This window comes from Hyperoodon ampullatus, assembly GCF_949752795.1.
Source record: "Hyperoodon ampullatus genome assembly, chromosome: 1".
NCBI lineage: Eukaryota > Metazoa > Chordata > Mammalia > Artiodactyla > Ziphiidae > Hyperoodon > Hyperoodon ampullatus.
Window position 1 is genome coordinate 88,651,558 of NC_136914.1, and position 15,793 is coordinate 88,667,350.

A 15,793-nucleotide genomic window follows, 5' to 3' on the forward strand; every position below is an offset into this window, starting at 1 on the left:
TTCTGTTATTTAGAGGAATTCATCTTGGAACGACAATGTTACCTTACGTTATAGTTAGGCAAAAGTAGAAAATACTCCTATGTAAGACCTAAATCAAAAGTATCCATAAAATGTGGTGTAGGATCTCCATTTTCATTGCTGATAGGAAAAGAGAAAATAAATCAGGTCATCTGAAATCCACTTTAAACCAGTTCCTAGGGTAAATCTTTTAAAAAGGCAATGCTTTTTGGGCATGAGGTGCTTTCTGCCTGCAGTACCACAAGTTAGCAAATGCGTGTCTCTATTAGAGGTCTATAAGCTATGTTGCTATATACATACTGTACATGTTGGTTCACAAATTAGCAGTTATTAGTCAGACTGTACATGGCAAAACAAACCAGGTTTAATGTCGCTATACATCCCAAAGACAACCTGTGTCTAGATTCAAGGACTGACCCCTAATACAGGTTCTCTGTTTAAGTATGTAGCCCAGTAAACTAAATTAAATGTACCAAACAAAACTGGGAAAACTATTCTAGACATTCTGTCAATTTTGCTCACACTGTTGAAGGTTTTCTTGGCTTCAGCTGGCTTGTTTTCTGGCTTCTTGTTGGGTTCTGGCGTGGTTGCACTCTTGGAGATGGTAGAGAGAACTGGGTCTTTTGAAAGATTCGGGGCATAATTGGCAACTGCCACTGCATAAGCATTGTTCTGTATCATGACAGAGGCTTTTTCTTTTTTCTATTGAAAAATACAAGAATTAACAGAATGTGGGTTGAGACTGCTTCTTAACATTTTCCAAACTCCAGTTCAAATTCTGAAGAAAAGTATCTTGATAAGCATCATTATCCATTAGAAAGAAGGAATTTAGGGTAATAAATGTAGTGTATTAAGTCCTAAAACCATGAGGGAGAGGAAACCCCCAGAGTAAATCAATGATATCATTTTCCTGGAGAACCATTTTCTTGTTGTTTACATGGAGCACTGACAACCAAAAATACAACTTTAACAAATGACACATTTTTGACCATTACAAGTCGCTCAAATATTTGTTGAATGAATGTGTGAATGAATAAATGAAATGTAGACATAATTTAACACAAGGAATGATCATCTACAGTGAATGATCTCAAATTTTGAATTAATAATTTAATTTCTTTAACTTGATAACAGGATTTCTTCCCTTCATGTCAAAATCATACAGTAATGTTTTACTCAGATGGTAGAAATTGTATCCATATACAGATGTTAGTGTAATAAATACTAAGAACATAGAAGGAAGATGAAATACAAACTTTTGGATTTCTGCCTAGCTCATCCACAACATGTTTCTCCTTATACTTCCCAGTTCAGTTCTTACCCACTTTAGTCTGGGTCACAGTTTTCTCCTGCCTGGACAAAGCAGCATTCCTTTGTACTCTTCCACTTGGTTTGACCTCATCCAATCTTTAGTCAAACTACAACCCCCATGGGGACTTTTTAAAGACATAAATTGGATGGGGTCACCTGTCTGCTTAAATCTCTTAAATACCATCTCATGGAACTTAGAATAAAATCAACACTTCCTGCCATGGTGTCTTTTTTTGTTCATTATATACCAGTCTCACTGAAATAACTTGCATTTGGAGGACTTCTTTGTTTGATGTCTTTGGCTATGCTACTTCTGATAGGGCCAGAGTAAAAGGACAAAGTAGGTAATTAAATAGTTAATCCCACTAGGGGACTGTAAGTAAAGAAAAAAGTATGGGAGACTCCTGTAAGTTAATGAACACTCTAGAAAGCAGGTTTGCTTAGCCACAAAGCCATGAAACAGAAGCATGAGACATGCCCCCAAACAATAAAACAATGGTGGCATGAGATGCACATCCTGCCCAGTGAGCTCAGTAAGTTAATGTTTCCTAGGACATGTTCCTATATGCACACTAAAAACAAAAATATAAGGAAACGTGACATACTAACACCTGAGATGATTTCACATTTTTAGCATAAGTTACCACCTTTTTGCTCATTTCCATTGAGGCATGACAGTCCCAGCTTGACCATGTAGGGACAAGAAAACTCCCCTGCCTGACATGGAGGAGGAATTGATGATAGAAGCATGACATCTACTCAAAAATGAGGAAGAAGGGTTTTTTTCCCCCTCCCACTGTTCCTTTGATTATAAAACTGTAGCCCACTAAGTTCTTGGGGCACAGCACCCTCTGGCCTGCCTACTTGTAAGCCTCACAAGTATCCTATTCTAATACATCACATCTTATTTATCTCTTTGTCTCTCACTTAATTCTTTCTGCACTGAGATATAAAGAACTGGAGCTCAGAGTCCCCTGAAATGCCACCTAGTGCTTTCACTTCCTCATCCTGGAATGCCTTCCCTCCATCCCATTTTCCACGTGATCAATACCCTCTCATATTGTGGTCTTGGTTGAAGTGTCCTTTCCTCAGAAAGTACTTCCTAACCACTCTATCTAATGTCATCCTGGCTCCCCATCTATACTCTTTTAGAGCACCCAGTTTACTTCCATCGTGTCATTTTTCAAAATGAGTAAATTCTTTCTTTAGTTGTGTGATTATTTGACTGACATCTTCCTTTCCTATTAGAATCTAAGTTCAATGAAGGCTGGTGCTATTTCTGTCTTGTTCACCATTATAACCTTAGCATGATTCCTTCCATGAGGTAGGCACATAATATGTAGCCAAATTAATGAAACCTGAAAATATTTACTCAACATTAAATAATAATATTTAATGAAACCTGGAAAACTATTTAACAGCACTTCTGTATTAATACAAACTCATTGCTAGTTATCTAAATGCAAACAAATTTGAGCCAGCAATGAATTATCCAAAATAGTGAATAGTGTAAATCAACAGATTTATAGGACCAATTGACCTAGAACAGAATTTCAAGTATCAGTATTTTGAATAGGAATTCTCACAATGTCCAAGTAAAATAAGATAACAAAGAGCCTCTGAAAGCACAGGAGGATCTGTAAACAGGCCCACATTTCCTGTCCTTCACTGACACTGGGTTTCTCCCTCACCTCTTTTCCTTACTGATAAGGCATTCTTCCAGACCTGGCTGGAGCATAAAAGGAAAAGGGGTGAGGGATTACCATTTGTAGCTTTATGAAAGCTATAAAACAGCTTTTCTCATGTTACACATGGAGGGTAATCCTCAAGCATATAACTGGTAGCAATGATAACACCTTGTGAGCCCTAGGATGTGTCAGTTTGAGTGTTAAGCCTAAGGGTGTCATTGCTGACAAAATTCACTACTGGATAAGAAGAAAGTTCTATGTTGTAACCCCAAGTTGCAGAATCAGAAACAGAAGCTAAGAGGTTTTGTGACATGACCAGGTCTCCTGTCTACTAAGTGGCTAAAAAAGCACACAAACTCAAATGTGTGTGGCTTCCAAACCTCTACTTTAAACAGCATGCCTCATGACTTTACCTCTGAGGAAGCTTGTGAATATATTTTTCTCAAGATTTTCTAATTGAAATTTATATTACTAGGTCAACCTTCTAAAAGGACTTTTTAACCCATAAAGTTCTGACATATAGTGTTTATATTATTATTATTTCAATTATACCTAAACATCACTTAAACTGATATCGAATTGCAGAGATTGGGCAATGCAGAATTCCTAGCAAAGTTCCTGGCACAGGCCAGGCTCAAAAAATGTTTGCTTCTTGATAAATGAATGACATCTACTAGAATGATTACTGTGATAATATATGTATATAGGTATATAAAATGTATATAAGCATATAATGTATTTTATAGAATACAATAACCATTTATTAGATTAATAGAAATAGATTCTAATAGTATGTTCTGCAATTCTATTATGTAATTATCCCAAAAGTTCTCAATTTCAACATCTATAGATGTAGGAGACTGAGAAATAATAAAATAAGCTCAACTGAAAAACAATGCTGCGGAATTTCCACATTTGTGGAAATTGTTTCACTTGTGATTGAGACATATAAGAGAGAAGTGGGAATATATGACTATACACTAAAACAGCAAATGATTTATTTTTATACATTATCTGGGGAAAAAGGTAAATTATGCTGCTTTAGAATCAGTGGATGCTGTTACTTAAGTGGAATGAAAAGGGAATATAACCCATACTAATTAAACTTTCTATTTTTTAAATGACATTTTATAAGAATCAGAATATTCTGAGGTTATTACTTTATTAGAGTGTCCAAATATATAATTAAAATTTTAAGTCTGGAAAATTCCTGATTACATAAATCAAAACATCTTACACCATCGTGGCAAACCAGTTTTGGCTTTCTTGGAATATTAGATAAAATGAAGAGTTAGTAAATTGAGCAAATGCTCTAGCTAAAATATGGACACCTAGTAGTGAAGTGACCTAGGATATAAATGAAAATAACAATGACATAGTTTCAGAGTTGGAAAGAATCTCAGAGACTGAATAAGGAAATGGAGCTTAGAATAAGGAAATGGAGCTCTCATAAATACAACACTAAATACAACAGTCTGGAGAAAACCCCAGGTTTACAAAGTGGCAAATTTATGCCCTTTCTACATACCATGTTGCTTTTTTACAGTCATTGTGGCTACTAGAAAGCCCATTACTTGTAAAACAACAACATGCTCCTTTGTCAGATAATGCTATTGTTAACTGTCTGCTAACCATCCTGACTGAGAAAAGTGATACTTACAGAAGATTGTTTGAAGGTTATACAGTCCATCCACTTCTCTAAGTACTCTAAAGTCTTTCCTTGGATTAAATTGGGCCATGAGAAAGCTATATACTTGGACCATATTAGCTTAGCTCCTTGAAGAATTGCCTTCACTGAGTTGTATATTAATGTAATGCCTTCAGCTTTTATTGAAGGGGACTACAAGAAACATCAATATGAAATTCATTACTGCTTTTATTGGGAAAATGTTGACATTACTTGCAATAGCACTCAACATTCCCTAATATAAAACCCATATGATATTGTTTAAAAAAGATTTTTAGTATAGGGCAATCGTTCTTTCTGAGGAAGTTTATACATCCATTTTTTGGTTAAAGAAAGATAAGTTTCCCCCATGGTTTACTCTCATAGCCAAGAAGCTCAAGATTTGAATCTCAGCATAATCTAACTATGAACTACAGTTAATGTTCTGGCCCAAATGGTGGACATATTTGCAGTCTATTTTCCTTCATCCTGATTTCCTACTTCTATTTATATCTTATTATAATAATTTAAGTACATGCATTCTTTTGGTAAACTACCTGAAATGCTTTTGGAACAAGGCATGATGTCTAAAAATGCATATAAATGAATAAAAACACTTAAAATACAATGTTTTCTATGAATTGCATGGAGTGAATCACAAAACAATGGCACATTTCATGTTAGTTTGGATATTATGGTGCTATGCCTATATTTCAAGTAATTTAATATATAGTGTATTTCCAGGGAATATGCTTTTCTTGGCCAGTGTAGAACCACTGACTCAGATTTAGAAATAAAAACAATCTCAAGAGACAAAAGGTATTTTTAAAAATTTAATTCAAATAAACTATGTGCTAAATGCTATGTCAGGTATTGGCAGAGAAATAATGAATAAGACAAAACTATTATCCACTTAGATCAGGTAACCTACTGTTAGAAACAGATTTGTTTATAATAAAAGTATAATTTAATGAGGTTACGTAAAAGAAATTCATGCCAGGTACTGTAGAAGGATAATGGGGGGATGGCTATTAGATACAATTGGATAGATTTGAAGGAATAAGTAGTTCGCCAGTTAGAAAAGAAAGGAAAGGGCATTTTAGCAAGAGGGATGAACACATCTAATGCCATGGAGATGTGTAGGGGCATGGAATTGGGAGATGTATTTTGTTTGTTTGTTTGTTTGTTTGCGGTACGCTGGCCTCTCACTGTTGTGGCCTCTCCCGTTGCAGAGCACAGTCTCCGGACATGCAGGCTCAGTGCATATGGCTCACAGGCCTAGCCGCTCCACGGCATGTGGGATCTTCCTGGACCAGGGCACGAACCTGTGTCCCCTGCATCGGCAGGCGGACTCTCAACCACTGCGCCACCAGGGAAGCCCCAAGGAGATGTTTTTAATGGCTATAGGAAACATATGAGCATGGACTTTAGACTTGTGTTCAATCTTGGATTCACCACTTATTAGATGTGTGATCCTGAGCAAGTAACTTTACTTGACCAATCTTATATTTCCTCATTTCTGACATGGAGATATTCCCAGGCACATAGTAGTAAGTGCACAATAAATAACACACACACACACACAATTTCTCATTATTCATCATGTAAACAAATATATGAGAAGACTATATATTTGGACCATATTAGCTGAGCTGCTTGAAGAATTGCTTTCAAAAATTCATTAAAGAGCTGAAAAATTAAATGAACAGATTTCTGTTTTAGAAAGATAACTCTGGCACTACTGTAGAGGATGGATTAAAGGGAGATATGATTTAGAGATAATGAGGAATAAAGAGTCTCAAAATAATGCGAAATGGCAAGGGCGTGGTCTATGACATATAGGCAGGAGAATGGACACCATTCAATGACTGATTAGGTCTTAAGGGTAACTTCCAAGTTGTTGGTTTCTGAGATTAGGTTTTGCCATGAACTGAGGTATATATGAAAAAAAAAGTCGGTATTTAGGAGATTTTTTGTTTGTTTATTGTTTCTTTCACCTTTTAAAAGAGATATTTAAAGACTGAAATGTCATATTCATGTAGAAATGCCTAGGGAACAGGTTGGATATATGAGCTTGGAAGTTAAAAGAAAGGTATGGAGTATAGCTGTAGATAATAACTGTGGAAGGTAAGATAAAGGTGTTGGCTGTAGTTGTGATTTGATTATACTTCATTAATTCATACCATATTTATTGAGCAACTAATATATACTAGGCCCTGTGCAAAAGGACAAGGATAAATGATTTATTAAAATAAACATGGTCATTGTTATCATGATCAGTGAAGGAGGTGGGAGGGATATAAGCGTGCAATTACAAACTGTGATAAAGAATTAAATGCAAAAGAGCAGGATACTATACACACTTATAAAGTGATCTAATTATTCAGGGGTGTGGGGAGCAAGTGTTCAGAAATTTCCTGAGGATTGGTATATGTGTTGAAGATGAGTGGGCTTTACCTATTTGGATATAATAAATAATGAACAGTGCGCTTAGTGTTGCTGACATTCCTACAAGTATTGTCAGTAAAATCCTTAAAGTGAGAATCACATATGAATAGTGAAAACAAAAACACAAAATAAATGTAAATGACTATCTTTGGGGATAAACAACAGCAGATGCTAAGGAGATTGGATTTACTCTGAACTCAGGCAAAGAATTTCAAAGAACAGAATGAATAGTAGTAGCTGCCAAGATTTGAGGAAGGAAGTTGATATTCTAAGGCTTGTTTTAAAGGCCTAACAGAAGAGAAAAAGTTGCTGACTTGGGCCTGAAATGGAATCTTGGAGTATAACAGTATTCAATGGATTCAATGGAGATCCCTTAAGAAAAATGGAAAATTATCTCATCTGAAAATGTAGAGGTCCTTGCTGCCCTTCAGTTATAAGACAATGAATGGAAAGAATTACAGTGAGCTGAGAATTAAACTAGAAGTGAGAACATACACATTATAAACAATGTTTTCAAAAAGCTTGAATGGAGAAAAAGAGGGTGGAATCTGATAATGGGGGAATGGGTGACATACAATCTGGAGAGAGTTTTGGTTTTGCCTTTATGGTAAATTAAACATATTAAGCATATTCAGAAACTTAAAGCAAGGAGACAGCTGAAAAGGAGAAGATAGCTTTGAAGAAGTAAGAGAAGAAAATAATAACTGATGCTTCAAGATTGAAAAAGGAACAAGAAGAAAAGAATCAAGAGATGGGGTGGAGGGCTTCCCTGGTGGCGCAGTGGTTGAGAGTCCGCCTGCTGATGCAGGGGACGCGGGTTCGTGCCCTGGTCTGGGAAGATCCCACATGCCGCGGAGCGGCTGGGCCCGTGAGCCATGGCCGCTGAGCCTGCGCGTCTGGAGCCTGTGCTCCACAACGGGAGAGGCCACGACAGTGAGAGGCCCGCGTACCACAAAAAAAAAAAAAAAAAAAAGAAGAGATGGGGTGGAAGTCTTGAGGAAGTGGAAGAACACTGGATGTAAAAGAAGGTTCCAGAAGAACTTGGGAGGTTGTGTAAGTAGATATTTTCTTATATGGAAGGGCATAAATATTTGCCCTTCCATATAAGTTGGATTATTTGATCCACCACTACATTTTTAGAATGATAAAATTTTGTTGACTAATTTCACTCCTGAGGCTAAAGGTATAGTGTACACACTTGTGCAAGATCACAGAGCAAGGTAGGCTTTGTTTTCTAATAGCGGACTCAAATGTGTCTTGAATATGAAGTGAGTGGATTTATTTATTTATTTGCAAAAACTAACTTTAAAGATCAACAGAGCGCAATCTACATGAAAACTGTATGTTAAATACATATCTCTTTCTTTCAAACATATAATATTAATATGAATCTCTGAGTGATTATTCTTATGAGACAAATTAATACTTGCCAGTTAATAAACCTTTAATAACTTTTTATATACTCTTTGGATTGATAGATAATTTAAGTGCATTTACTCATGTTTACTAACTTCAAAAAAGAGGACTTCCTCTAGTCTGGTTAAATTGAAAGGATGACAATTTGGCTGATGGATAAAAACTTTGTATTTCAGGAAAATTATTGTTCTCCACTTAATTAAATCTAAGGATAACTAAAGCAGAGGTAAATTGCACTGAAATATTTTTTTTTAGGCAGATGTGCTAGTTTGGGGCACTATACTAGATTTCCTTTTAGTTCTAAGGACCTGGTTACTTCCAAGGTAGGTTTAGGAAGTACCTCCCCAGATTCATTTCAATCATGAAAATGGATTGAGTACTCATTGATAAATTCACCACTGTAAAGTTTTAAAAGTCTTTCCATGAAGGCAAAGAAGTCTTCTCATTGGTATTACATTGCCAGATTTAATATCAGAAATTTATTTATTCTTTTATTCAATGAAACTTTCTGAAGTGCCTACTAAGTGACTGGCACTGTGCTTGGTATTCTAGCTGTGGAAAAGTGATTAAGAACAAGCAAGGTGCCTGATATAATGTTCCCTTTAACTTATCCACTGAACTTGAACCACTTATTACTGAAATAATACAAATTTGTTAGTTGTTTTCCTTCAAATTAGGTTGGAACATAAATGATTTCAACCTAGATTTAGCTTCACTATGTGTGATCTGCTATGTGGGTAGAGTTAAATCCAGTATTCATCAGTAGTAGGTTATTGCTTTTAGAATGCATTATCAAGAATGTGTTTTTCACATTTATAGGTACTTCTCTTTTCCAATTTCAGGGGGTGAGAAGGCATATTATTTGATATGCCAAATCACAATATCAATTTGATTGACACCCTCATCACATTAAAAATAATATATCAGTATATTTCTACACATGGCATGTACACTACAAACCACTATTTATCTTTTGTGACATATTTACAAAGCATTTTATCTTCAAAAAAGTTAGTATGAAAGTGCATGTGTAACTAATAAAAAAGAAGTAATTGCATAGATAGCAATGGAAAAGCAGTATATTTTATGGGGAATGAAAACATCAATCAACAGTAAAATGCAATGGAAATGGTAAAATAACCTAGAAGTTAAGCATGGAAAATTAATCAGATTCCCTTGAATATTTACTCATTGGCTATTAGTATACAAAACATAGCTTATAAAATGAAATAAACCAGCACTCTTATGAGAACTTTTACAGTTTACAAAATTAGGGAAAAAGAGCAAGACTTTTAAACTATAACATCAACTGTTTGTATGCTTTAACTGCAATATTGTCATAGAAATTTGAAAAAAAAATTGTATTCCAATAACTGAAAAGGAAAATCAGCAAGTATGTTATTCCAAATTTAATGGAAGGGTATTCAGGTAGATATTTTATTAAAAAGGAGCCCTCCAAGTAGAACTTTTTACTATTATTAAGACTGCTTTATATCTCATTGTGATACATACAAAGCCTCCTCTTAAGACAGATGAATAATAATCTATAGACTAAGAAAGGAAATGGCTATTTATCAATGCACAAAACTCCCACTTCCTTCAGTACTTGAAACCTAAAAATAGACACCTGAAATAATTACCAAAGAAGTTAATCATCAGAACAAATACTTTTTCTCTTATAGACTGCAGGAGCAACGTAAAATGTCTAGGCATTCCTATCTAGTTACTAATTCCATACAACATGGGAGAGATTACGATATTGCCAGTCTTTTACATCCAAGCAACAGAGATGGAGGTAGGTGAAGAGTAACTCAGCCCACTTGGTAGGGCCTAAAATTCTATAACTGGTAAAGTTAATGCCCACTTTTCTTTTCCAAATCTTTTTCCTATAAACCAGTGTGGTTAAGAGCATGAATTTAATGGACAGGCAGATCTGGGTTTAAGTATACTTATTAACTTGTGTGAGCTTGAGCAAGTAAATAAGTTCACTAAGCCATCCATAGCTTCTTCATCAGAAAAAAATGAGAATTAAAAAGAAACCCTAGTTATAAAGTTGTAAAGATTACATGAGAGAACATATATAAAAAACTTAGCACAGTGCCTGACACACAGAGCTCAAAAGATGCTAGGAAGTGGTTTTAACAGAAGTAATACTACCAGCACTCCTAAAGGATTTCAGGCAAGAGCATACTTTGAAAGAAATCTTTTATGTTTGAATGTTCTTAATGTCAGTTTTGAGGAACAGTATCTGTTGCAAACTAAATCTGTTGGGGGATTCTCTTAATCACGGTGAGAAGGAAGTTCTCACTTACCTTGTCATTTACTACACTCTTTCCATCCCAAGCCCATCCTCTTTTGGTGAAGTAATTAACAGTTGCAAATTCAATTAAGGCAGAGAACACAAATGCATAACAAACAGCAATAAACCAGTCCATGGCAGTTGCATAAGCCACTTTGGGGAGAGAATTCCGAGCACTGATGCTTAGAGTTGTCATTGTTAGAACAGTTGTTACTCCTGCAGAAAGATAGGAAGTAAAAACATCAACAAATACCAGCAGGACAGCATTGGAAATACTTTTTTTTTTCCCCAAATGTACTTTCAGTGCCACATCTAGCCACTAAAAAAGCAAACAAAAATCTTCAGAAAGAAAACAGTGCAAAGTTAATTATTGTAAATGGCTATTATACTTTTTGAAGTGATGATTCTGAAATGCTTTCATTTTTCATTTTTGTTTGTATGAATCTCCTTTTTCTCTTAAATACCGTTGAGGTTAGAAAGACTGGTGAAACTGAAGTAGAATTTCCTATGAGGAAAGAAGGACTTGAAATTGACCCATTGTCCATTAACATTAATTTAAAAAAATCTTTCACAAAGCCTCACATTAATTTGTTCATCATTTATTTGAATCAATCTAAGCAGACGACCAATCATCCACACTAGTAGTCATAATAGAACTATGATTAAGAAGTTCTTCATTCTAAGTATAGCTACCTAAGTATGAAATTAATTCTGGATTGCCTAGCATTGTGAGGACATAATTTCTTTCATAATGAAGCTTAGAATCTGCAGAAAATAAAACAAGCATCTAAATCCCAAACCTTATAAAATTTAAATCACTAAAAAGGTATATTTTATACCTTTGTTGGTTTAAAAAATAATTTCATTCCTTGCATTATAAAGCTTTTCTGCCTATAGTCTGGGAAGTCACAATGGTTAAGTAAAAAGAAAGCAATAACTCAGAAGCCAGTCACAGTATCAGCAGGTCAAAATGTCTACAATTACCTGTTTTATCAGAGATTCAAAGGAGGATTTGTTATGTACATAGAGGATACATTAAATTAAAAGACAATTGAAATGTTAAAGAAATGCTCATTCATATACTGAAATTTTTTATATTTTATTTTTTACTTTCCCTTCGGATAAATAAAACAGCCTTTTTTCTCACTTACCATAGAGTTAGAAGTTCAAAATAGCAATAATTCTATTTAATCATGAGTGAATGCATCTGGGAATATGATGGTAGTAGTAGGGATAAAAGGTAGAAAAATAAATTTAGTTCACCTGCTGCTGAGTCAATATTAAAAAACACATTTACAGAAATACATTGTGTTTGCATGCATCAAACTGTGAAAGGTTTTAGATGGTGTCTTCTTTCGAGAATTTTGTAGAGGAGAATAATTAAATAGAACACAGGCTAGATACACCCACACATACCCACGAACACAACCATATCCACCTGTACACACACACACACACACACACACACACATATATACATGGCAATGCAAATGACAAATCAATATATGAAAATATATTTAACTTCAGCAGTCAAGGAAAAAAAAGCAATAATGAGATACCTTTTCAAAACAATATTATCAGCAAAATGTTAGCAAAACTTTAAAAGATTGATACTATCCTGGCATTGAAGAGGATGTGGAGCAACTGACATTCTCTTTAATAGAGATTACAAATATCTAAGAGACTGTTGCCTAATCTGAGGTCATAAAGATTTAGGCCTATATTTTCTTTTGAGTTTGATAGTTTTAGTTCTTACATTTAGGTCTTTGGTCCTTTTTAAGGTGATGTTTGTTTATGGTAGATGTCCAAATTCATTCTTACGCATGTGGATAGCCAGTGGGCCCAGCAACATTTTCTGAAAAGACTTTTCTTTCCCCATTAAATGATCTTAACACTGTTGATGAAATCAATTGATCATAGATATATGGGTTTACTCTGGACTTTCAATTCTATTCCATTAATCTACATGTCTGTCCTTATGCAAATTTCACAGTTTTGATAACTTATAGCTTTAGAGTAAGTGCTGAAATTGGGAAGCAGGAGTTCTCCAAATTTCTTATTCTTCTTTAAGATTGTTTTAGCTTTTCAGGGTCCCTTACACTTTCCTATAATTTTGTGGTCAGTTGCTCATTTTTTCAAAAATGGTCATTGGAGTTTTGATAGGTATTGCATTGAATCCCTTGTTTGGGGAAGTATTACCATCTTAACTACATTGTCTTCCAATTCCCAAACATAGGATACATATCTATCCATTTTAATCACATATACATATATCATCTCCATTTATTTAGAACTTTAATTTCTTTCAGCAACATTTTATAGTTCTCAGTATACAAGATTTTCATCTTTAAACTTAAATTTATTTATAGTCATTTTATTCATTTGGCTGTTGCATAAATAAAAATAGCTTCTTCTTAATTTCCTTTTCAGATTGTTCATTGCTAGTGTATACAAACAAAATTGATTTTTTTATTGTTGATCTTGTACCCTGAAACTGTATTAGCTCTAATAGTTTTTATGTGGTTTAATAAAAGTTTTCTATGTATAAGAACATGTGATCATGTGATCTGCAAATAGAGTTTTACTTCTTCCTTTCCAAATTGGATGCCTTTTATTTGTTTTTCTTGCCTAACTCCCCTAACTAAAGCCTGAAGTATGATGTTGAATAGAATTAGTGAAAGCAGACATCCTTGTCTTGTTCCTGATGTTAGAGCAAAGACTTTTAATCTTTCACCTCTAAGTGTGATGTTAGCTGTAGGCTTTTCTTTGATCCTCTTTGTTGGGTTAAAAAGTCCTTTTCTAGTGCCAGTTTGTGGACTGTTTTTACCATGAAAGGTGTTTCATTTTGTTTTTCAGAATCTACGGAGATGATTTTGTGTTTTTTCATATTTCATAAATATGTTTGGTATTACATTGATTGCTTTTTGTATGTTGAACCAACCTTACATTCTTGAGGTAAATTCTACTTGGTCACAGTGTGCAATCCTTTTTATATGTGACTGGTTTCAGTTTGCTAGTTTCTTGTTGAGGACATTAACATTTATATTCATAAGCGTTGTTGATATGCAGGGTTTTTTATTTCCCTTGTGATTTCTTTGTCTGGTTTTGGTATCTTGGCAAAATGGCTCCATAGAATGAGTCAAGAAGTTCCCTCATCTATTTTTTCAAAGAGTTTGAGAAAGAATGGTGTTAATTCTTTCAATATTTGGTAGAATTAACCAGAAAATCCATCGGCCTTAGGCTTTTATTGATTTTTTTGATTACCCACTTCATGGCTTTACTTGTTATAGATTTATTCAGACTCTTCAGTCAGCTTTGGTAACTTTCTGATTTGAGGAATACGTCCAGGTTATATAATTTTTTGGCATACAGTTGTTCACAGATTCCCTTATAATTCTTTTTTATTTCTACAAGGTCAGTTGTAATATGCCCTCTTATTTCCTGATTTTAAAATTTTGAGTCTTCTCTTTTTTTCTTTCTTTCTTTTTTTTTTTTTTTTGCGGTACGCGGGCATCTCACTGCTGCGGCCCCTCCCGTTGTGGAGTACAGGCTCCGGATGCACAAGCTCAGTGGCCATGGCTCATGGGCCCAGCCGCTTCACGGCATGTGGGATCCTCCTGGTCCAGGGCATGAACCTGCTCCCCTGCTTCGGCAGGTGGACTCTCAACCACTGTGCCACCAGGGAAGCCCTCTCTTTTTTTTCTTGATCAGACCAGCTAAAGACTTGACAATTTTGTTGACATTTTCAAAAACCAACTTATGGTTGTATGTTGATTTTCTCTATTGTTATTTCTATTCTCTATTCCATTTATCTCTGTTCTAATTTTTATTAATTCCCTCCTTCTTGCTTTGGGTTGCATATGCACATTTTTTTTTTTTTTTTTTTTTTTTTTTAGTTTTTAAGGTGGAAAGTCAGAATATTAATTTGAGATCTAAAAAAAATAATATAGATGTTTACAACCATAAAATTCTCTTTGAGAAATGCCTTTGTTGTATCCCACAAGTTATGGTATGTTGTATTTTCATTTCCATCCATTCTAAAGTATTTTCTACCATCTCTTGTGATTTCTTCTTTGACCCAATGGTTATTTAGAAGTTTCTTATTTAATTTCTACATATTTGTAAATTTTCAAATTTTTATCTATTATTGATTTCTAATTTCATTCCATTGTGGTCAGAGAACATGCATTGTATGATTTCAATCTTTAAATTTATTGAGAATTTTTTGTGGACTAATGCATTGTCTTCCTGAAGAATGTTCCATCTACACTTAAGAAGAATGTACATTCTGCTTTTTTTGGGTGGAGTATTTTCTATAGAAGTCTGCTAGATATGTCTGGCTTATACTGACATTCAAGTCTTCTATCTTCTAATTCTAGCCACTATTTCAAGTGGGGCATTGAACTCTTCAACTATTATTTTTGGACTGTTAATTTCTCCCTTCAATTTTGTCAATTTATAGTCATGTATTTTTAGGCTTTTTTGTTGGGTGCATATATATTTATAATTGTTATAACTTCTTGATTGACTCTTTTATCATTATTTTATATTCTTATTTGCCTCTGGGAAGGTTTATTCTTTCAAAATCCATTTTGTCTGTTATCAGTGTGGACAATCAAGCTTTTTGGTTATATACTATTTCCATCCTTTTATTTTACCCTTATTTGTATCTTTGAATTTAAAGTTAGTCTCTTGTAGACAGCATACAGTAGGATCATGTTTTATTTTTTGTTTTTTATCCATTCATCCAATTCCTGCATTTTAACTGATGAATTTAATCTATTCACATATAACATAATTTCTGGTAAGAGAAAAGTTACTTCTGCTATTTTCTATTTATTTTCTATAGGTATTTTATATTTTTGTTTCTTAGTTCCTTCATTACTTCCTTATCTTGTGTTAGATATTTTTTAATGTACCATTTTAATTCCCTTGCTATTTCTTTTA

The 15,793-nt window shown here is 34.3% G+C and overlaps 1 protein-coding gene across 2 annotated transcripts in view; it reads right to left on the reverse strand.

Annotated features, from left to right (window-relative positions):
* Positions 1–423: 423 nt before the first annotated feature.
* GABRA2 (gamma-aminobutyric acid type A receptor subunit alpha2) overlaps positions 424–15,793 on the reverse strand; it is a gene marked incomplete at both ends in the record, with an annotated part of 119,091 nt that continues 103,721 nt past the window's right edge. The window contains 3 exons of one of the 2 annotated variants that reach the window (XM_079698273.1): positions 424–720; positions 4,678–4,857; positions 10,860–11,062. In XM_079698273.1, coding sequence (XP_079554399.1) covers positions 424–720; positions 4,678–4,857; positions 10,860–11,062 — 680 coding nt within the window. The remainder of the gene's footprint in view (positions 721–4,677; positions 4,858–10,859; positions 11,063–15,793) is intronic. The other variant, XM_079698274.1, reaches the window with a different exon arrangement.